This window comes from Dicentrarchus labrax, unplaced genomic scaffold (genome assembly GCF_905237075.1).
Source record: "Dicentrarchus labrax unplaced genomic scaffold, dlabrax2021, whole genome shotgun sequence".
NCBI classification, from domain to species: Eukaryota; Metazoa; Chordata; class Actinopteri; family Moronidae; genus Dicentrarchus; species Dicentrarchus labrax.
Genome location: NW_026136712.1, coordinates 15276077 through 15299124, shown reverse-complemented (window position 1 = coordinate 15299124; position 23048 = coordinate 15276077). Strand labels below are relative to the sequence as shown.

The following is a 23048-nucleotide window of genomic DNA, read 5'->3' as shown; positions in this document are numbered from 1 at the left end:
TGCATTGCAGGCAGGCGTCTTACCTTGTGAAACAACATGTGTCCTTTGCCTGCAGGCCCCCAAGCACTCCGGCTCAGATGATCAATTTGATTCAGCTCCGTGTTGCTGGGCTGCGACTTAATCCCATAATGCTCTAGTGTTTTGTTGCAATCGAGACACCCCCATTTTTCTCTGTGGGGTTGTTATTTTATCTATAGACTGTAATGAAAAATCTCATGGTTCTTTCATATAGACGGCATGTAATCACCTTTAACAGGCTGTAATACAATCATTGATCATGTCAGCGTCTGTCAGAGCGAATATGATGGAGAAATCTTAGACCCCGTCATGGTTCAGTAAGAGAAAACCGAGGAATTATTACTTTATACAGGCGTATGAACCGCATGAGTTGGTATGTGGAATCAAAGAATATGTGGCAATATGTCTTTAGCTGTTTCTGTGTCTTTCCTGCCTGATGTTCAAGTGAAAATGTGATGTTTTGCCACACTAAAGCCAGTGGGTTCAGGCCGAAAGACACACAGCATCATTTTGGAACACTCTAATGCATTTCTAAGTGGTTCAATCTGTGGTGGGTCTGCGCCATTAGTGTCTCTCCCATTTCTCTGTCGTTTTCAAAGACGGCGGGGTACAGACAGAGCAAGACATTACCTCCACCACTCAGGCCCCAGCATGCTGAATCGGGGCACCATAATGACACGGCAAGGCAAGATGCACTCCTGCTGCTCCCTGGTAACTACAGAGACGCAGAGGGTGGAATGTAGATTCACGACAGCCTTCGTCTGTGTGCCCTTTTGCAGCGATTTAAAGTAGGCAGGGAGACGTAGCTAATTTGGCTACATTAATCAAGTAAAGCACATTACTGTGAAAACGCTGGGTGCGGTGGGGGTGGGGGGGGGGGGTTGATGAGCTGACAATGTCCTGCCAGTCAGAGAGGCAGACACACCTCAGTGATCTGATAGGATGACACGGCCCCCCGGCCCAGAGTGGAACAATCAGCTGAGGAAAGCCTCTCGCAGGTCTCCGTTCATTACAGACATGACCCGGCTCACCAGTCCATCCATCAGCCTGTGTTTATCCAGTCACAGCCAGAGTAAATGACTTCATGAAGCTGGATAAATGACAACTGGAGGAAATGCAAAATGTCCAGATCATCATTTAACCTCCAACTCATATCCTGCTGCTTAAGTGATGTCCTCACTGCAAATATCCTCTTCAGAATGTCAATAAGGAATATTGCGGAGGATGAAGCACGCAGTTATTGCCCTGAGAGATAGGGCTTTCATTTAAAAAAGCAGAGCTCCTCAACCAAAACTCTTGAAATGTGTGTGTCTGTGTGTGAACTAGAGGGTTTTGAAGACAGTACCAACACTGCTGTTGGGACTTTTTAGAAATCTGTCTAGGCATCTGCATCCAAATCAGCATCAGAACAAATATAGTTATAGATAAGCATGCTGATTGTCTGATGGGAGGCATGTTTTTTAGAGAATGCATTGTGTCTAAGAATATGAAGGGTTTGTGTATGATCACTGTTTGCCACCTGAATGCCAATTGCCATCAAGTTCACATGGGGATTATTATGTGCACTTGTCATCTAAATGTGGTTGCATTGGTTCAAGACTTAAAGCAGTTGATATCAAATAGGCAATTAAAGCTTTGGAGACAATTTTTGGAATATGGCTTGTATTTTTTCTTCTTCTTCTATTGGGCTCCTCCAAATGTATTATGTAGGAATGTCTGTAAGGATTGGATGAAATTTGTAGGAGGAGGAGTGAAAAGCTAAACAAAATTAAACTGCACAAGTCCAATAAAGTAGAAATTGTCATAGTTTTATTTTGAAACTATTTAGGGAAAAAAATATTTCATGTCTACAGCTTACAATTCAGGAGTTACAACAAACCTAATGTCATTAATGGCCACATGCTGGAGCTTTTTAATCTGGATCCACACCAAAAAGTAAATCACGTGTTCATCCAGTGGGCTAACCTTCCACTAAACTTTAATTGAAATGGGTTAACTTGTTTTAAAAAGTAATAGGTTGACATTTTGGGAAACACACTCATTCACTTTCTTGTAGAGGTAGCTAAGAGGACTGATACCCCTCTCATATCTGTACACTAATACGAGGCTAGATCCAGCAGCCTCTTAGCCCAACTTAGCATAAATATTGTCAGGCGAAAACAGCTAACCAGGCTCTATCCAAATGTCACACAATCTGCCTACGAGCAATTCTAAAGCTCACTAATAAACATCTTAAATATTTTTTGTTTAACCCATATGAAAAACAAAGTGTAAAAATGTCAATTTGCCTTGGGTTAGAGCCAGGCTTGCTGTCTCCCCTCCCCCCCCGTTTGCAGTCCTTGTGCTAAGCTAAGCTTAGCTAACCATCTGATTCCTGTAAATGTCGAACTGTTTCTGTAATTTCTAACATATTCATGTTGTACAGTGTGCTGTTTGGATATTGTATTGGTAGATACAGAATCAATCAACAAAAGAATATGATCTTTCTGAATCAGATGAGGAAATATGATGCTCTGTGGTCAGAGAGGAGCTTATCATCATATCAGCTGTAGATAAGTCTGATTATTATCTGAGATATAATATCTGTGTGCACAGGGGGTTGTGTGTGTGTGTGTGTGTGTGTGGCGATGTTGTAATCTCTATAATGTGTCATCCTTTCAAGAATTATTTGACATCAGCCTCCTTTTCCAGCACAGTGTGTGTGTGTGTGTGTGTGTGTGTGTGTGTGTGTGTGTTGAGGTTTAGGATTGGGTTTGGTAGTGTCTCCTTTAGGATCCAGACTGTACCGATCCTGTCACATTACAGGGACAGATGAGCTGCAGTGACGGAGCGAGCGGGCTGCATGCACGTGATGGATCATTGCAGCAGGGCAAGGAGATGCAGATTTTTCGCAGTGACATTTCTTTTACTCTGTGAGCATTTCCCCGGCAAGCTGAAGTGAGGTCGTGCTCTGGTGGCTCTTAGCTCGAACACTCAGAGCCCTTAAGCTTTTCTTCGACATTTCTGCTTTTCAAAAGAAGATCTCTTTGGAGATGAATTCTGCCTTCATTTTTTAGATTACTGCTTATTTTGTATTCTGCGTCAGAGGTGTCAGGGATGCAGGGCATTGTCATTGCACTTGATCTTTAAGATGTAAGCAGTGAATAAACACATGTAAACATTACAGATGGGTGGACACCACTTGTTCAGATACAATTTACACAACAGTGAGTATCTGCTAATGCTCCACTACACCTTTTTTCTTCTTCTAATGACTTGTTTGTGAGCCACAATCACCCTTATGCCAAACTAGTAAACTAAAAATGCATATGTATATATTTCAAGTAATTGGAGGTTCATAATGACTCAAATGAGTCAGAACTTGTTTGCTTAGAGTGCAACTTTTCGAAATGCAAAAAGTAAAGATACCAGACACATATTTGAGCTGCTAACATCAGCTGGTAAAATTCTTTACCAAGTATTTTCCCAAAGAATTTTCTCAAGTTGTTTTCTCATATGAACTCTGGACAGTGCCTGGAGAATCAGGCCTGGACATTGTCCTGAGCTGCCTTTTCACACATGTAGCACCTGCCCGTGTCCTGTTTGGCTGTTTTCCTTCTTTAAGTGTAGAAAATGTCCATGCAGTTAACATTATAACAGCATCCAGGTGTTCTAACTTGAGTGGTTGCCATTGTTATAATGTGACCTGAACCTGCCTTTCTTTTTGCAAAGTGTGGATTTTAAGTATTTACATAACATTTCATGACATTTCTTCAGCTTAGACCACTAGACCATCTTGACATCCATAATATTGGATTTTATTGTCTTTAATATATTTTATGGTATCCATTTTGCTAGTATCAGACCAATAGTATTGGATTGGAGCATTTGTAGCTAGCATTCTCCAACATCCGAGCAATTTCCTCGCTAGGAAACAGACTTTCAGTGAAATCGTTTAGGAGTCAAAAGTTCAGCTTACCCCTGTGGTTGTCATACAGAGCTGGGATGTGTGTTAACATTTTGGCGCCAGTGCTCAGGATGGGTGTGTGCAGTGGGTGACGTTGAGGTTGGGTGGTTCAGGGTTATCGGTGGTATTTATGTCACCAACAGACGGGGGCTCGGTCGAGGTGAGATAGACGTTAACTCAGAGGAGCGCAGTCAGGCTTGTGGCCAAACGCTGTCAGCCTAATACCAGCGAGCGGTCCAGGAGGAGCAGTCGCAGCATCTGGATAGTCAAGCTCCATTAGCCTCCCGGCTCTGTTTTACACCAGCTGCATTACAGTCTTGTTGACAAATGGCAGTAGAGGTGGTGTGTGTGATATGAATCACATAACTCAGGGGACCTCCACCATGAATATCATACCCCCTAGCTCCCTGATCTTTCCCCTCCTCCCTCCCCTCCCTCTTGTCTGGGCTTGCTGTGAACTGTAGCAGCAGCCTGGCTGGGATTCAGTGGGACAGCATTAGCTCTCAACCTTGGTGAAGGACTAAATGCAGCCTCAGCCTGGTGTCCTTGCTGTCACACTGCTGTTGGGAGAAGATAAGCACTCGAGCCTTTAGGACATGCTGTAAGGCTCCCGTCGGCCCCTGCAGCACGGTGAGCTGGGTAATTGCAGCGGCACTGTGAATAATTAATTAAGCAATCGTTACATCTGACACACGACATGCTACACACGTATCTTTGAAGATGAGGGCGGTCGTGTTGTGGGATTTTATGATACGTTTTTTTCCCAGTATTTACAAAAAGCAGATTCTGGCTGAAGGGCTTAGCAATTATTTGACTCTCTTTATAAAGCAGCGTCACACTTGAAAGTTCAGTGTTACAGCTCTAACCTTTAAAATGCCATGTAAAGATGCAGATCTCGATATAAGAAGTCATTTTATCTGGCAGTGGAAGTGTTTACATTTCATATGACATATTTCAAGTCTTTTTTTTTTCTTCTCCTCATATAACCTATCACAGAAATCCAGCCAATTTTGAAGAAAACAAATTGTGATATTGCCTCTTCTATATGCTGCACCTGGACATTTTCACTGCTACAGAGAAAATATTTACCTCTAAGAAACTGTCTCTGAGGTGAAATCTAGATTCCTGCTGTGGCTCTGTGATGAATTCTTGCTTTGGCTTTTTAAAGCCTTCCGCTGGCTTTTTGGCTTGTCCTTGTGTGGCCTGTAAATTGTTCGTAGTGATATATTAAGTAGACAGGTATGGTAGCGTGTGTGTGTATAAGAATTAGGTTTATTTACTGTGTTGAGTTGCTGAAATAAACCATGCAGTGCTATATATCTTTCAAACACACCGGAGCATTGAATGATGAAACACACAGGGAGAGGCTGTGGTGGGTATTGATGTGTAATGCCCTTGGACCGAAGCCAAGACGGTGAAATGGAATGAAAGGAAAGCAGTCACTCCCCTGTTAACTCAAGGTTGTACTTTACAGGAGCTATATCTGTCTGTGTTGTCAATGGTACGCTTAGTGAATGTGCTCTGCGTGTCTGCCGCAACTATAAAAAACATCTAAATCACATCTGCCTGTTGACTTTGAAGATTCCCACCAATTTGCCTGTATTTTTCCAAGGCTGATGCGGTATGTCATGGCTTATCCACAACTTCTGAGCTGGCAGGAGGTTGGCGTTTGGCAGTTGCTTGTAAACACAGCCAGAGAATGAGCCCTTAGTGATCGGGACCCCTGCCAGCTCATAGAAGTGGCAGCGGATCATCCTCGGTTAATAGGCGCTCATAATCCTCTGTGAATGTCTTATGTTGTCCCCCGAGAAGAGCGAGACTAAGGCATGTATTTGCAATCAGCGTGCATTAAGGGCTGACAGTTTAACTGCTGCCATAACTGTAATAAACCAACCCACTGTTTGCATGCTGAATGGAAGCAAAATGAAAATGTAAAGTGTCTTTTAACAATGGCTCTCTCTTTTTTCCTTCCCACTGCTGCTTGTCATTGCCACAGGAAGTGGAGGTTAGTGTCTCTTTTGTAAATGTGTACACTGTACGGTCTGTCTTTCTTTTGACATCTCTTTCAGGCAGTAGGTGTCAGCTGTCCTATGAGTAAGGGCTCATCTTGGCAAAAGCACAAAAATTACATATAATACAACATCATTGGCCTTGAAAGAAGTATCTTTTTTGGACCCAAAAGCGATCAAATCACTCTATAAGTATAAACACAAAAACTATCCCTTTAACTCCTCGCCCTGTGCACAATATTTAAGATGCCTTCGGCTGTACTTGTTCAGCTTGACTTGAGAGCTCAGTCTTCGTGTCCCCTGAGCAGAATAAGACCGAGCTAAACTGAACAGACCTGATCCTCAGGGTCCTCTCTGGGCCTCGTGCCGAGTAGTAACCGCTTTATAGTTGATCCTCTCTGTCCTGACACACAGAGAAATGGGTCAGAATGGATACAGCGGGGGGACGCTGAATTTTTATTATCGTTCCAGTGCAATGCCGCCAGGGGCACAATCTAAAAACCAGAGTTAGTTTGCAAATATTCCCTCTGCAACAGTGCAGGAGCTAAGATAGTCCAAGTTTTTTTTAAAGATATATTTAAGCTCCCAGAGTCTTGCTTTGTGCTGTTTACTTAATGCTAGAGGCTACAACAGCCACAATAGTAATAAAAAAAGAATGGGATTTTTAGCACTTCTCAAAATAAGAGCCTCAAAGTGTTTGATAAAACTGATGTAAAGACATGTCGACAAGTTAACATTATTCTTTAGTTCAGTTGGATAGTGCATTCTTGACCTTGGAAACAGAAACTCCAGGTCCACTTACTTGTGCTCGAGCTCTCGTCAACTCAGTTGTCACATAACTGTAGATTTCAAACTTTCAAAAGCTCCAGAAGAAGTGATTAGGTCAACCTTATGTTCAGATTGTTTTGTCAACATTATTATTATTATAACCGTCAACTTTTTAAATGTCAAGAAAAAAATATTTTGTTAAAGAAATAGAAGAATTTCCTCAACGTGTATAACCAAAGCTATTTAGGATATTTAGTATACAGACATAATAGTGGTATGAATCTTCTCACTAAGATAAAACCCCGGAAAAAACACACTACACAGATATTTAAAGAAAGCCTTGTGAAACACATGTCTTTTCTAGTTATTATCTGAGTCAGCCAGCCTGATCTCCTCAGGGTATTCACACTGAGCCTACAAGCCCTCAGAGGCAAAGTCACCTCCAGAACAAATCCTTAAGGGGGGAACAGCCACGAGAGTTTGGCCTGATGATCTCAGACTACTCACTGGCTCATAGGACAAGTCTGAAATGTAGCTGCGCATCAGACCTAGCAGTCACTTAAAGGTTAAGGTCTGTTATTAAATAAACAAGCTTAAGATGATCTAATCTCCAAGGTATGTTAAAAGAATAGCCGTACAATTTTGACTTTTTTTTAAAAGGAAATGACAAAAACACACTACTTCCCAACTTAAAACTGAAACAAAGATAAGACAACACTTTATTCATTTGTTTTTTGGTGTTACAGCAGCACAAACAGAACAAAAGATAACAAAAACTATGCAAATAAGTTAAACATATTTTGGTCTAGTTAACCAAGGTTAACCTAAGCTAAGGTACGTTATTTGACAGAAATATGTATACATCCACCCCTTAAAATCATTTAAGATGTTATTTTATTTAAAGTATAATTGAATGTCATCAGCAAAAGGGTGAAGTTTTACACTGATAGTGATGAAGGACATGACTGAAAGGGAAATAAATTCTCTTTTTGATATTGATTCATTTTTCTATGGCTGTGTAAGCACATGGTTACATATCTGTTTCTAGTTTGTATTATTTATTTTAACTTAAAGTCTGAAATAAAGACAAGTCAATCAATTGAACATTTGTGGTAAATAAAATGTGGCAGAAATTAAATTTAATTAAACCTTGGATTGAAAAAAAATCCTAAAGTTGGTTATGATTTTTGTTCACTTGCTATCTCTTGTAACCCATTTATTCAGCATAAGAGCTGAACATATTTAAATTGCTAAAATTATACTAATTTAAACTGCCATTTATAGCGTGTATCAAAGTTTCTGTATCACTTGGCATGTCTGTTATCTTCATTATTTATGCTCTTCTGAATTTTTATTAAGCATGAGTGCAAGAACATACTTCCTCCATTGTGTTACTTAACATGAATTATTAAATCCATTAATGCAAATATGATTTCCTTCCAGGATGACTACATCAAAAACACGGAGGAGAACATGGGGTCTGACGAAAGTAAGTAAAAAAAAATATTCTGTGGACTTGAGGATGGCTGTGTGATTTCATTTTAAGTTTGTGTTTTCCTCTTACAGGCTGAATGTATGGGATTGCATTATTAAGCAGAGGCAGTTTGCCAAGACTTTAAATATTTAAATGGCCAGTTCTACTGTAAAGAAAAAAAGTGCAGTATTTCAGATTCTACCAGCATAATCAATGCTAAGTGCTGTCTGCCTTGATACATCTGCTCCAGACAATGTGCAATGCACATTATCGAAGTGCTGGCTTTTCTTAATTGCAGCAGTTGTTTGAGGTCATTCAGCATGAGGTGAGTGCTGGTCCGGGGTGTCAGAGCTTGTGGAGGGTGAGAACACCGTTGTGATTCAGGAAAAGAGAGGCTGAGCCTTCAGTCGGATCCATTAGTTTGAAAAGCCTGCTATAATTGCCTTTGTTGCTGAGGGCTCAACTCAGAACTCCCACCAGGCTCCATTTACCTCCATGGGGTCTGTTTCTTGTTGAAAAAAGGAAAAACTCACTTTTAGAAAATCAGCTGTGGAGGTGGAAGGAAGACTATTTGAAAATGCTGAACAGTTCTGTGTTATTTCAGTTAAATTTTTAACAGAACAGAAATTTAAAATTATATTAAAAGCAGTTAAGAATGCATACCTCGACAAACATTTACATCTTACAAATGTTGTCATTATAAAAAGTCAGGTTACCAAAATCATAAATCATATTATTGAGCAAAGCATTTAAAAAAAATTTCATTTTTCTTCTCCGGCTTTCACTTTTTTATATATTATTATTATTATTATTATTATTATTATAGAAATATACTTCCCAAGAAAAACAGCAAATGGTCTGAAAGTGCGGTGTCTGAGGTTTAAAGCTCAGATGTGGTTTATCTTAAACACAGTCGCTGTAGAAAGTTTGTAGAAAAAATAACTGCCACCAGAAGTCACTGTACCTGAGGTTTAAGCTAAACATGCTACACACGTGGTTTAACTGAGGTTTCAAAGCAGCTAAAATCAATATTTTTATATTAACAATGGATGACTACTTATATGAGAAAGGGAGTCGCTTCTGGTGATAATATTATTAAACAAATTTGTAGTTCCCCACAGCTCTACAGAACGTTTTAGCTTTTATGGCCTGCAAACGCTCACTGTTCTCATCAGCGTAGTTTTTTCTTATATACATCAGGTGGCCAAAACCACTGTACCAAATTAATGCTGATGTTGCTCTGTAACTGGAGTGTAAATAAGCAACTGTTTGCTAGCATGTTTGCCAAATCAACTTAAAGGACCAGTGTGGAGGATTTAGTTGCATCTAGCAGAGTATTTACAGATATCAACACCCTGGCTTCAACCTCCCCTTCCAAGAGTGAAGGAGAAACTACAGTGGCTGTGAAACACACACAAAACACAAAAGGCCCTATCTGGAGTCAGTTTTTGGTCTGTCCGTTTTGGGCTACTGTAGAAACATGGCTGTTCATCACGGTGGTCTCCATTGAAGGCTACCCACGTTGGCTGTGGATGTAGATGGAGAAAAAAAGGAATTGTCTTAATAATTCTCAAGACATTTTTTGTGAGCCAAATTCGAAACTAGATTGTGCATCATCAGTGTAGGCTACTGGTATGTCATGTTGCTATGAATCACCTATGTTGGCAGTTTTTAAAGTAATTCCATAGTACAGCTGGATTTGGCTGCAGTTCAGCAGTACCTGCGCTTGTTTCAACAGAGCAGTCACACTGAACTGAAGCCCTGGATGAACTGAACTGCAGATTAAACCAGTCAAATGCTAAACCTTCTATGGTGGAGGTAATGAAGTATGAATAATTCCACAGGTCAGGTTATGCAAAGCACTATTCATACATGATGTAGCCAATTGAGCGGGCCCTTAGGGTCAGCAGTGCGTTCCTGCTGCGAGGTGAGTGTGGGAGGTCGAGTGTAGCACCACACCCAGACTGCCTCACTTAAAATACATTGAAGACTTGCATCAAAGGAGAAAGATGTGAGAAGAAGCAGCTCCAGACGTTATCTCAGTCATCTGTTCTTACAACAGGGGGAATAACTAATGTAGTCTCAAGAAAACGCCTTGCTTGCTGTAGTGTGGGCGATGTTCATTTGAATACCATTGATTTCATCCCTGTCCCATCTCCCACTGGGACTAATCCCGCAGACCTAATTGATCAGGGTTCTCTTCACTGCAAATTCAACAAGACAGCAGAAATTCCAACATGGTGTACCTGCAAGCCCCGGATAGAACAAAAGACCTAAAACAAGACTTCAGACTCCTCCGGTGCTTTTTAAAGTGAGCTGATAGAGACATCAGATCAGCTCTGCAGAGTCTGTTCTGTGTTTTGAAAGCCATTTCAAAACAATAAGGTGCCTGCTGCTCTGACTTTACAGAAGGGCTGCCATATTTGACCTTAACATCCTTTTGTTAGCCAATAAATGAAACTTCTTTTCTGCCTAGAGCAAAATTTCACTAATTGGATTAAATGAAAATTGTGATAATGCTTCAATTTGTACAACAACTTCAGGAAATTATTCAGACATAATGTATTATAAAAGAAGTGTGTTATAATTAGAGGTGAACTTGTGTGTTCCATCCTCTCTAAATTTAAGTAAATAATTTTATAGTGCCATTGTAATTGAATAAAATCTGCATGCTGCTTTAACACAGCGACCACCAATTAAATCTAAGGGTATAAAAGAGTGTTCAAGGATGACAGTAATTGCAAATCTAGTTGAAACCAATTTACTTAAAGCTGTCAAATGGACCCATCTCTCTCATGCTTTTAATATTTATCAGAGCTTAATCTTTTCGGTCACTATTTCTTAGCAGCAATAACAGGTCTTTTGCAGATTTTCTTTATTTGTCCAGAACCTTTAAAGTACTTTGTTATTAGCTCTGACAATTTGAATGTGAAAAATATGGTTAATGAAGGCTTTTGATGGAGGATGCTGTCTAACTGAAAGGCTTCGTATTTAGTAGCGGATTCAGATGTGGGCACAGACGACAGGGAGAAAGCTCCATCGTGGATGAGAAAGTAGCTATGTTCTCTTATGTTTTCGATCGCAGCGTAATAATAGAAATCTCAGAGAGATTGGTCGCAAGTTCGGCGTAGTCCCATCGCCTTTGTTGACGTGATTACAGGAGGGTTTATAACCCATAGTGACCCATACAACCTACGCTGAATTCTCAATGCAGAACTATGTAAACAAGAACCAAGAGAGCAGGCGAGGTGGAAAACACACTTGATCTTTAATGCAGATTAAATCTCATGTTTGGATTTCATTTTCAGCATGTAGGAGTTGTATAAGAATGCTGTGTGAGAGACGTGTTTAAACTGTTGCTTGGAGGCAGACGTGAAGGTGCTCATAAATACTGGGAGCAATGAGAGAGCTGCACATCTGAAACTATACACCAAGCTTTGTTTCTATGGGAACAAACAGTAATGCAATGATGTGCGTTAGCATGATTAAAAAAAGATCTCATTCAGTGAAAGCTAGGCCATGAACTAATTAACATGATTATTAACGCATGGCTGTTTATAAAGTTCTCTATATTTTGACTAAAAACTCCTCAAAATTGTTTTATAGCCTGAAAAAATAGTGTATTTATCTTCTAGTTTATTCCAGTTTTTCTGTAATTGGTCGGCAGATTTTACATAAACCACAAAACTCTTGAATTTATCCTGCAATTTAAACCAAACATAGATACCATTTGCACATAAAGTATATCTACAATCCTGCAAAACTATATAACTCAGTGATTCATTGCACAATTCATTCAGCTACAATATTCATAAAGAGGATATCCTTCAAAAATAAAGGTTACCATAAACCAATGAGCATGTTTATATATCATTTTTATATTCATTCTTATGTAAAGCTGGACAGGAATGAGATATTGTCTGAAAAATAATGATTGCGATAAGGTATGCATGTATGATTTTGCTTCACTATGAGTATATTTTATTCATATTCAGATTGATATTTTATATTATTAAACTAACACATGAGGACAATTGTACAGCCTCTGTATCTGTGTGCTCTCTGAGTGCTTTCTGGCTTTATTTGATTCTTCCTCATACATTCAGACTGTGCAGTGCACGGCTCACTGCACAGTCTGTAGCTGTGGTTTCTGTGTGAGTGGACAGCAGGTACAGTGGCTGCTCAGTCAGTGGCCTAAAAATAATGAAATGGTACAGAAGAAAGTGGGGAATAGTTTAAGGTATATTACACCATTTAAAAAAAACCCCATACAGTTTGGTTCCCTGCCCCCATAAAAGTTTATGGTCCATAACTGGAACCCTTTTTATTAACAAAATGAAATGTTAAACCTCGAACTCTGATAGCAACCACCAACAAAATATACCTTGACAGTCTATGTATGATAAAGTAGACTAAAGCCTGTGGAAAACCTGAGTGATGAGTATCACTAAAGAGAACTGATGTAATCCTTTGAGGCACACTGAAAATATGAGACGTCTTTACTTCCTTTGTTGTAAAGAAAAAGTCAAAATGATATGTATGTTGACAGTTAAGGGTGATTTGGGGGAAATTTTGTGTCTTAAATCAAAAGAGAAATAGACAAATGTGCCGTCAGCAGTGCAGTCTGGATATTGTTCAGCCGCTGGGGTTAAATCACGACCGAGCAGAATTCCTGTTGGAACAGATGAAGTGAATAAAAGTCAAGTGGTCACAAAATATTTTATATGGAACGACTTAAAGGTTTCATTCAGCACTGCCAGAATCCAGCTGTCTGTCTATGAGCCTCTTTGCTGAACGTAAATGCTACATTTAGTATTTTTATGAGTTTCTTCCTCCCTGAGAAGTGGAATTTAGATCAACGTAAATGTAATTCTGCTATGATAATACCCAGTTCTGAGACGCTGATGGAGTCTTTTTTTTTATTTTTAACTATTTACTAGTTGTTGCCTTTGATATGGGTCAAGCATTTCTGGAGCTGCTAACTTATTTTTATACAAATAGAGCTGAGGTCCTGCTCTACTTTAGAGTTAGCTTCTGTTTTATGAACCTCCTCTGCTGAAGGTATATTTACAGACAGTACAGGGTTTCTTTAATCTGTAGGTATGAGAAGATTAATTCTTTGTTTTTCTGCTCACGTTGTAACTACTACAGTACTTGTGCTAGTAAATTTTGGGCATAAATAAATTCAGTATCGTGTTTCAGTCTTTCAGAGAAACCTTAATGCAACGAGAAAGAACTGAAAAGTCGAAAATGTTTAGAAATGTTTCATCTGTGTATCCAGATAAGCATCAAAATACACATACTGATAGACAATGATGTGATAAACATGGCACATTTGTATTCATGTGAGTGCAAAACAACAGAAAATTGTGCAAATGTAAAAACATCTTGAAAGGTTTAAGAGTAACTGCACTCAGTCTAACTTTTAGCCAAACTGAACTGAACTCCTTAAAGCACCCAGCCCCATGTGTGACCCCAGAACTCTGAACCCTTAGTATAGAACTAAAAACAGATTTTTTTTACCTGTTATTCAGCTGCTGGTTGTATTTTCAAAGGTATATTCTTGACCCCATAGATATAATCTCTATCTGCCCTGAATGATAAAATGTTTGCTTGGGGCAAAACCAACATTTAAATCCAATATTTCCACTCAACTACAGTAACAGCCTTGCTCTACTCTTCTTCAATGGTGAAATGGTAGTTTCAGAGCTCATATAACATGGGAGGCAACTAGACTTTGTTTTTTTTAAATTCAAAATGCATAAGAGAGTAACATTGGGTGAGAGATGGGATAAATTTGTCTGCGTTTTTGAAGGACTGAACTCAAACGGAAACCAATGTAAAAGATTAATTGTGACTCAAATGTTAGCTGTAAGCTGTAATAGTTCAAAAAGGATAAAGATATCAAAAAGATGATCTATAGTTGAATGCTGTTCATATGATAAGGTATGATGAAGTAGTATGACTTCAAAGAGGATTGGGTTTGGGCACTTTTTTTAATGATTTACCATTGTTTTGTGAAAATGATTAGTTAGACTTTTTTGTGTAGGTGTTAAAACCCCCTAAAATCTATGCATTAATTATTTTTTTTCCCCCTAAGGTTTGCGTAGAACACTATGTGAGTGAATCACAGCGTAACATAGAGTGCTCATAAATGGGGGCTAGGTATCCCAGAAGCTTATTTGAATGGGGCAATGAAACCATCTGCTATCCTGCATACTTAATAAATGCCTTGTGTAACACAGCTTGGAATTGTTGCAAGACTTCAGCTCTTTATGAAGTCCAGTCACCAGCTTAGTCTCACACCTGGTCCTATAGCAAAAGCACCACAAGCACACAGCCTCCTACCAGTATTTTTGAATTCCCTCAGAGTCGTCATGTCATCCATAAAAGTCCACTGTTCCCTCATACCTCCCTGCTGTAGCACCAGAGTATCACCTAGTCTCCAGATTTGCAGGGATCTGGCTGGCAGCCACCTCGTCTGTTGACCGTGTTGACTACAAAGCAGCTGCTCAAAGCTGACTCAGGATTTCACAGCTTAAATTTCTCTCTGCGACCGCCACTTGCCACTCACTCTTAAATTTATCTGAGCCTGTGAGTTTTCCGAGGCCTCTCCGGCAAGGCGGTAAATGGACTGGGACAATGTGACATCCAGTTTCGGATGGCATTGACCACAGTCTGAGAAAGGTGGAGGACACTGTGCTATTTCCATCTCAGTCTATCAGTGGAAAAGAGGTTGGCATTGAACAGTTCAACTCTCCAAAGATAGAGAGAGATGCTATGAGGGAGGGAGGGAGGGAGGGAGCGAGCGGGGAGGGAAGAAAGACAGGGAATGTGGGAGACAAAGATGGAGAGCGTGTGTGTTTGTGTGTGAGAGAGAGAAAAGGCAGACGGCGAGAGACAGTGATAAGTTGACATGGGGGAAGTGAGATGTGACAAGCAGAGAGAAAGAGATGCTCAATCAGTGCTGTCAGGGTTTCTCGCAATCAGAGACAGCCGTTGGAGACTGCAGGCAGTACTATTGACGATGGGCTGCCTCACTAATGACAGCTAGGCGTCCCTGTTTTCGGCAGTGCTGACTATAAAATCAATGGACTCATTTGTGCACACTGCTGGAATATTTTTCATTACACATTTCATGATTTTTATTGCATACGCTTGTGTAAAAGATAGTTTTGTGAGTATGGAAGATCATTTTAAACGATGTAAATATACAGAACTTGATTAATACAGCACAAGAAATATCTGCAGCTTTCTTGTGTTTTGTGTGGTGGTACTTGCTATCAATCTGTTGAAACACATGCACCTTGTCAAAACACAAATAAAAAAACAGCTGGAAGTTCTGTATTTTTCTCCTGGAGGTGACAAAAATAGAGAATTAAAGCAAAACACCTCAGCTGTGATTGACACCTCTGGATGCTTATGTGTTGTTGTTTTGTGTTTGCAGCCGTGGACACCACCAAGGACCCGTGCCAGAATGTGAAATGCAGCCGCCATAAGGTGTGCGTTGCTCAGGGCTACCAGAGGGCCATGTGTGTCAATCGCAAGAAACTGGAGCACAGGTAGGTGGTAGTTTCAGTGCTAAAGTCAGTGGGAGACTTGGTTTGTGTTTGCGGGACATATTGCCACTGTTAAGGAGATTTCTGCGCTGACAGGACGGACTTTTCTGTGGCGTTGGTGTCAACAGCTGTTAGCTGTGTGTCAGTTAAAAGCCTTTCAATGTCTGGTTGGAGAGCTATTGATTAAACTCAGTAACAAGGCCAGAGAGTGTCATGAGTCAGGAGTGATATAATTTCAGCTGGAAGACTCATGCTGAGCAATGACTAATTAACTGTCTGGTTGGAAAGTTATGAAACAGACAGTTATGGAAGCAAATAAATGCCAGATTTTGTTTATTTTACAACAAACTGAATACCTAATTTTGAAGTTTAATCACTACTGGGCACTTGATGTTTAAATTTAAATACCACAGAATGTATCAAACAGCAAATTACCATTGTAGTTCAAGTTATTCAAATCCAAGCAATTTGAATACTGGGTACTTAATATTATCTTTCTGAACCCTAAAAAATGTGTAAAAAAGTGTTTTAATTTGCACAACTTGGAATTCAGACCACAAAAATTCAGATAGATGGTTTTCAGAGTAATACATTTTAGAGCTATAAATTCAGTGGTGTTTAAATTGCAACATTAATTATTCGGTAGAGATTAAACTTCGAATTTAGATATTTAGTTTCATATAAGATTAAAATCTTTATGGCCCTTATTTGCTTCCATAGAATGTCCTTATACATGGCTTCTTTGAAATCATAAGAGTTATGCTCCTATAAGACACAGGAGAAAGAGATGCTATTTTTATGGGTAACACTTAATGTCAAGGGTACATACTTTATGATTAATTAATGGTCAACTAATACATGACTCATCATGATCTAATCTAATGCATGATGTATCATGAACTCCCGTGGTTCAGATTTAATTAATAATGAAGCCACTATTAGTTTAATTACTTAAAACTACATGGATCATCAGTTTGTGAACTCATACATTTATGTAGTTAATCCAGACTAAAATGAACATGTCATCAAATCAGATGTGAACTGATAAAAGTCTTCTGAGCTTATATTCTTATGCTTCCATGAAACTGAAGAGACAGACTCTGATAAGCCTCTGATGCTTATTTGGGCCGAATTCTGCATTTGGTCTTTGTTGATATATTCACCTTTATTTAGTTTATTTACAATGTGAGCAAACCTTAAAGCAGGGCTTGATCAAGTCAAGGCTTACGTTGTGTACGGGTCACATCGTATGGACTGTAAATACGAGCAGCTGAGAGGGAGGAAACATTCATATCAGAGTTACAGTTGAAATATGGTGAACTTCTGACACCTCCCATATGACAAAAATAATTGCAATAGTATCAATTTGACAGCACCATCGTAGTTCAAGTAATTAAATTCCAATATTTATATAAGAATCTATGCATGATTTCTTTGTAGCTTGTTGAGCATATTAACAGCTGCTTTTAGCAAAAAAAAACACTAACTGCTCCGAAGAGCCAAGTAAGAAACTCTTGAGTGGCACTTTCCTTGTTGTGATGTATGTTTTATAAAGTCCATGGAAGTTTATAAAGTACATTTTTTAGAATTTCCTTAAATCCTTTTGCTGTCTAAACTTTTCTTGACCCCAGCCATAACACTGACGTGCAGGAAACGAAAAATCAATCATTTACCAAAATCATTTACCATTTTTTAAAAGGAAATAAAAAAGGTACATTTTACTGTCCGTCACTTAGCAACAGTGTTCTTACTTCTCAAACCACTTGAGAGCAAAGTACTTGACTCCCCATGTCGAAAATAACACTTGAACTGAACTACCCGTGTTGATAACAGTTCTTTAGGAAACATGGTTTAGACTAATCAGTTGAAGTTGAAGCAGAGCAGAAAGAAGAGGGGTTGAAACCATTGTGGCCATATAATACATTTAATATTGGTGTTTATAGCATTTCAAATGCTCCTCCCTTCACAATGACCCTAGTTTTCTGTGATAGACCTCTCTGAAAAGTATTTATCTATTCGCTCACCCATTCATTCCACTTTGACTGAAAAACAAATGAGCAGGGATGCAGTCTCAAAAGAATTAATGGAGTGAATTATTACTACCTGCAAAGTCTATCTGCTGCGACAGGCATTTATCTTTTTCAATAAAGTGCTTCATTTACAGTCACTCCAGAGATGAGAGAGACTGTGTCAAATAATGGGTAATAAGCACGACAAGCAAGCACACTGAACCATCCTAGCGTCATTAAGTAGCAGCCTCAGAAGTTGTACTGCAGAACCTAATGCTTGTGCTCACTGAACATGAAGTCAATCATCGTGTGAGAGGAAAGCAAGCAAGGGGGATTTTATGAAGCTGTGCATCCAGATATTTACAGGCAATTCAGACAATTTTGGTTTTATTTACCCAGAAACCCGTAGACTTGTGCCTCTGAGACTTCTGTTGCCACCCCACCACAGTGAAAGCGTGTGAGTGCTCACAGCATTTAAAACATTCAACAGCAACGTGTCTTCCACAAACAATGTTCCGTTAAATTACATTTATTTAGCAGGTTCCTTTGTCCAACGCAGCTTACAATAAGTGCATTCAAACTTGACAGGAACAAGAGCTAGATTGCAGAAGTGCACCCGCAATAAACAAGCAACTAAAAACATGTTCAGTGCTGCAGTGTAAGTGCTTGTTTTGTGTTTGTTTGTTCCTGAAGAAATAAGACATAAGTAAGTGCGGTGGTGTCAAGATTTCTGGAAAGAGATTTTGAGTTTTTATCCTCACTAGCAGTGTGGAGTTTGGGAAGGCAATATCTGTCAGTGGGTCAACCCACTTTGACCCAAATATTTCAACAACGATTGCTGTGAAATTTCTGCACAGACGAGACATTCATGGTCCCAAGAGGATAAAGTTTACTGACTTTGGAGATCTGCTGACTTTTCCTCTAGCAGCATCATCAGGTCCAAATTCTGTCACATTCTTAACCAAACACCTGCAAAACGAATGACATTTCCATCAGCTTTTATGTTGCTAATTAGTTAACATGCTAAATTTAGATGGTTAAATTGATTTTACCTGTTGATGTTTAGGAGGCTTTAGCATTGTCATTGTGAGTACACTAGCACGATGACGTCCATTGTATTTGGGTGGCATGTCAGAATCAGATATCCTAATTCCTGAGAAAAATAAACTATCTGCATGGTTAGATGCCACTAGAGGTAGTGGCAAGTGATAAAATGTTGTTTATGTAATTTTGTTAGGCTGACATTCTATCTTTTCCTTTTTTTCGTTTCATGTTCAGAGTCAAACAGTCAGGGCAGCTGGAGGCCCATGAAAGCACCTGCAAGCCTTGTCCTGTTACTGCCTCCTCACCTGTATGTGGCTCTGATGGACACAACTACGCCTCTGAGGTAAAAGAAAATATTCTGCACCAGCATCTCTGTTTGAAAGCACTCACTTTGATAATTTTTCTTTTTCTTTATTGCTGGATTCTGCCTCCATAAAAACCCTGAAAAGAAATGGAAAGTGCCCGTGTCATCGTTTTAAATAATGAGAGGAGTCCAGTCAAGTGCTGTTTCCTGCTGTGCTGACATATACGTGGGCGCAGCAGGGCTGCACAGTTCATCACTGCTCGCGGGAGGACAAGTGCACCGGTCCAACGTGGCCGTATGATTAATGACTGACGTTGTTTTGAGTGGCATCACTGTACACTGTCCGCTGCCAGGAGTCTTTATTGATTTATGTATAGTTTTTAATTTTGACCTTGCATCAGAAGGCAGTGGAAAATGACAGCTCATTCATGCTGCCTTTCTCTAAGTGCAGTGTCTCATCTGAATGAGCAATCTCTTTTTCCTGCGGTCACCCCCATAAATATTTTAACTGCATCTCTCTCTCCTTACAGTGTAAGCTGGAACAGCAGGCCTGCCTAACAGGCAAAGAGCTGGGCATCATGTGCGCTGGCTTTTGCCCCTGTGCCACAGCATCAATGACCGTCACAAATACCGACACAAAACGTGGCAAGTTCCCTTTCTCCACCTTCTTATATTTATGCATCTTCATTTTCCAGTCTGTATTGCTGTCATCCCTTTCATGAGTCAAGGTTTCAGAAAAAGGAAGTTACGATGCAGTGGTGGCCATACAAAGCATGCTGTCAGTAGGATAGGGCTCACAGAACCAATCAACTCAATGCTTGACGTTTGGGATCAATACTCACCAATTTCAGAGATTACTGTTATCGAAATATCCCCCATGTGGTTAAAATGCTCTTTCAATCATGTAGTAATTAATTATTTAGAGTGTACACTATCTATCATTGTAGCCAAACAGTATTGATTGTTCAGGCTCTCGGGCACGTGAAAATGCCAATTGATGAAAAGGATGAAATGTTACTCCTGTTTTTCATCTGTAGCCTGGAATAAGTGCTTAGCCTGAAAGTGAAAGTGGATTTCTATTAGATAACAGCAATTTGCTGCAGTGGAATTAATTGCAAAATAATGTTTTCTTTGATTAGCAGATCATACAGTTATAAATTACAGCATTAAAATCCAACAGGAAGAGGAATATGAAGCAGGACTGAGTTTTGAATCTTTGGATTTCCTTCAATGCTCCCTCAGAGAGCTGCACTGGCCAGGACCTGGCAGACCTGGGTGACCGCCTGAGAGACTGGTTCCAACTCCTTCATGGAAACGCGAAGCAGAATAACTCTGGCAAGCTTGGAGCTGGCAGCGCTTCAGGTTAGAAACTCACAAAGCGGATTTATTGTCTGCTGCTTCCAAACTTACAACTCAATTGTCTATGCAAAGAAATGTAATATAGACAGAAAGAAAACTAAAGTACCATGCAAATTACTTCTGACAGCGCTGGACAAGAGCCTTGTAGCCAGCTGCAAGGACTCCATCGGCTGGATGTTTTCAAAGCTGGACACAAACAGTGACCTGTATCTGGACCAGGCTGAGCTGACCGCCATCAACCTGGACAAGTATGAGGTCTGCATCCGACCCTTCTTCAACTCCTGCGACAGCTACAAGGATGGGAAGGTCTCTACAGCAGAGTGGTGCCTCTGCTTCTGGAGAGAAAGTGAGTGAAGGGATCTCCACTGAAAAAGCATAGAGAGCTGAGTCTATTTTGAGTCACGTCTCTAAACGGGTGAAATAATAGCATGGTAACATCACAGGGAAGTAGAGGGTTTGCAATGACGTCACTTTATTCCACCCTCCTCGCCAGCACTGAGTGGAAAACAATCCTGCTGTGGCTGCTATGAACATGTGGATGATTCAATACACATGTACTGTATTTATGTATTTGTACCTTGACACCAGGAATAACTGTACCCTTAGAGGTAAAAATGGACATTTTGGGAAATATGCTTATTCACTTTCTTGCTTAGTTAAATCAGAAGATTAATATCATTCTTACACTTAAGTATCTAGAATCCGGATGCAATTAGCTTAGCTTAGCATAAAGATTGGGAGCAGGCAGGAAACAGCTAGCGTGGCTCTGTCCAAAGCTAAGAAATAGTTACAACGCTTAACACCTCCTAAAAACACAAACTTCATGTTTGTATACTGCCTAAAGAAAGGAGATACATCGTCTTAGTTAGTGAAGTTTAGAGGCACTGAGAGCCAGGCTAGCTGTTCCCCACTGATTCTAGTCTTTATTCAAAGCTAATGGCCTTCTGACTAGCTCCCTATTTATCACACAGACATGAAAGTGGTATCCAAGAAATTGAATAAACGTACCTCCCAAACTATTCTTTTGACCATCAACATCTACAAAGCACATTCTGGTTGTCTGTTGCTTCTGTTCCCTTTTACCGTTTGCAGTTTGGAGGAACATTTGCTTGAATTCTCCACCATTCATCTATTTTCCGCCATCTATCCAGATTCAGCAATATTCCCAGACATGATCAGCAGTTCTTCCCCCCTGCTGAGAACAATCTGGGCAAGACCTCTTTTATCTTTTATCTGACAGTTTGCCAGACTTTCTGAACTCCACAACCAAGTTTTGTATCTCCATCATGATGCAGAAAATGCAGTCCCTACCTGATTTAGGGTTCCCTTAGGCTAACCAAGCCTGAAAAGACTCCTTCTTTAACTTGACAGCTTCCTTCGCCACTTGTTTTCACCACTGATGTCTTTTGTTGTTGCTACAACAGGCACCAATAAATTCCTGGTCACAACACTAAGGAGCTGCATTTGCAATGAAAGCTTTTTACAACGCTCTGATTCTGTAGCAAGAAGAGTTCATGGACAGAGGCCTTAGCCAGACATTGCCAGTTCACCCTCACTCCATGCTTGGGTTTATTTGGTCTGTTCGGTTGCTTTTCCCCTCCCTGATCCTGAACTCACCACCAGGTATCAATCAGTTGACAGCTCAGCTCTTGTTCCATCGAAGCGTCCAACACATACAGCTATTGATGTTTGGCCTTTTGGTATTCTGGTAGCAGCTACATTTGTACTTTGCTTGAACATGGTGTTCCCTATGGACAGTCCATGATTAGCACAGAAGTTCAATAACAAAGCATCATTGTGTTCCCTTCAATCAACCCCCTCCTGGTTTCTCTGTCATTGATCATGTGGGTGTTTAGGTTCCACAGAAAAACTATTGTTTTTCCTCTGTGCAACATTCAGTCACGTAGATGCAGCTATCTCATTCATTGGAAAAGAAATTCTAAATCTATTTGTGCAGTTGATTGCACATCAACTTTTACCAATTTACTAATGTTTTTATTTTTATTTTTGTTTGTTTGTTTTTTACATATCAATGCACAATTGCACACCCTCTATACTTGTACTTACAACAGTAGGTCTGGCTTGACTCTTATTATTTTGAGAAAGACTTTCAATTGAGATCAAAGTTCTCTTTTTCGAGGAATTAAATTAAATGCTACATTTGTTAGCTGCATAGAAGTTGAAAGCAGATTACCAGAGTTACATGTTGACACTGTGAGGTCGGTCAAGAAGAATGTCAGGCAAAATGATCACAGAATGAATCTAAAAACCCCTGGTGCGCTTGAGTATTCATTTAGAAATGAAGCTCTTGTTCGAAGTCATGGTCCTGCCACTTTATGTGTTGCTATCATGTTGTAAAATGTAAAATGATCAGGTGTCTCCATGGGTGTTATCTCACTGATGACCTATTCTCACTGAGCTATTTCAGCTGTGCACATTTGCCACATCTGCACCATTTGACCTTTACTAAGCAAATACAGGATATTCCTGGCAGTAACCTCATTTGCGCGCCAATTATCCCATTGATCGGGCATTTAACCTGCATGCAATAGATTACA

At 39.8% G+C, this 23048-nt stretch overlaps 1 protein-coding gene across 1 annotated transcript in view; it reads left to right on the top strand.

Moving 5' to 3' along the window:
• Positions 1 to 23048, top strand: part of LOC127373548 (testican-2-like) — a 39061-nt gene that overhangs the window by 12090 nt on the left and 3923 nt on the right. The window contains exons 2-7 of the mRNA XM_051418134.1: positions 8185 to 8230; positions 15663 to 15777; positions 19062 to 19170; positions 19662 to 19776; positions 20374 to 20493; positions 20618 to 20836. Coding sequence (XP_051274094.1) covers positions 8185 to 8230; positions 15663 to 15777; positions 19062 to 19170; positions 19662 to 19776; positions 20374 to 20493; positions 20618 to 20836 — 724 coding nt within the window. The remainder of the gene's footprint in view (positions 1 to 8184; positions 8231 to 15662; positions 15778 to 19061; positions 19171 to 19661; positions 19777 to 20373; positions 20494 to 20617; positions 20837 to 23048) is intronic.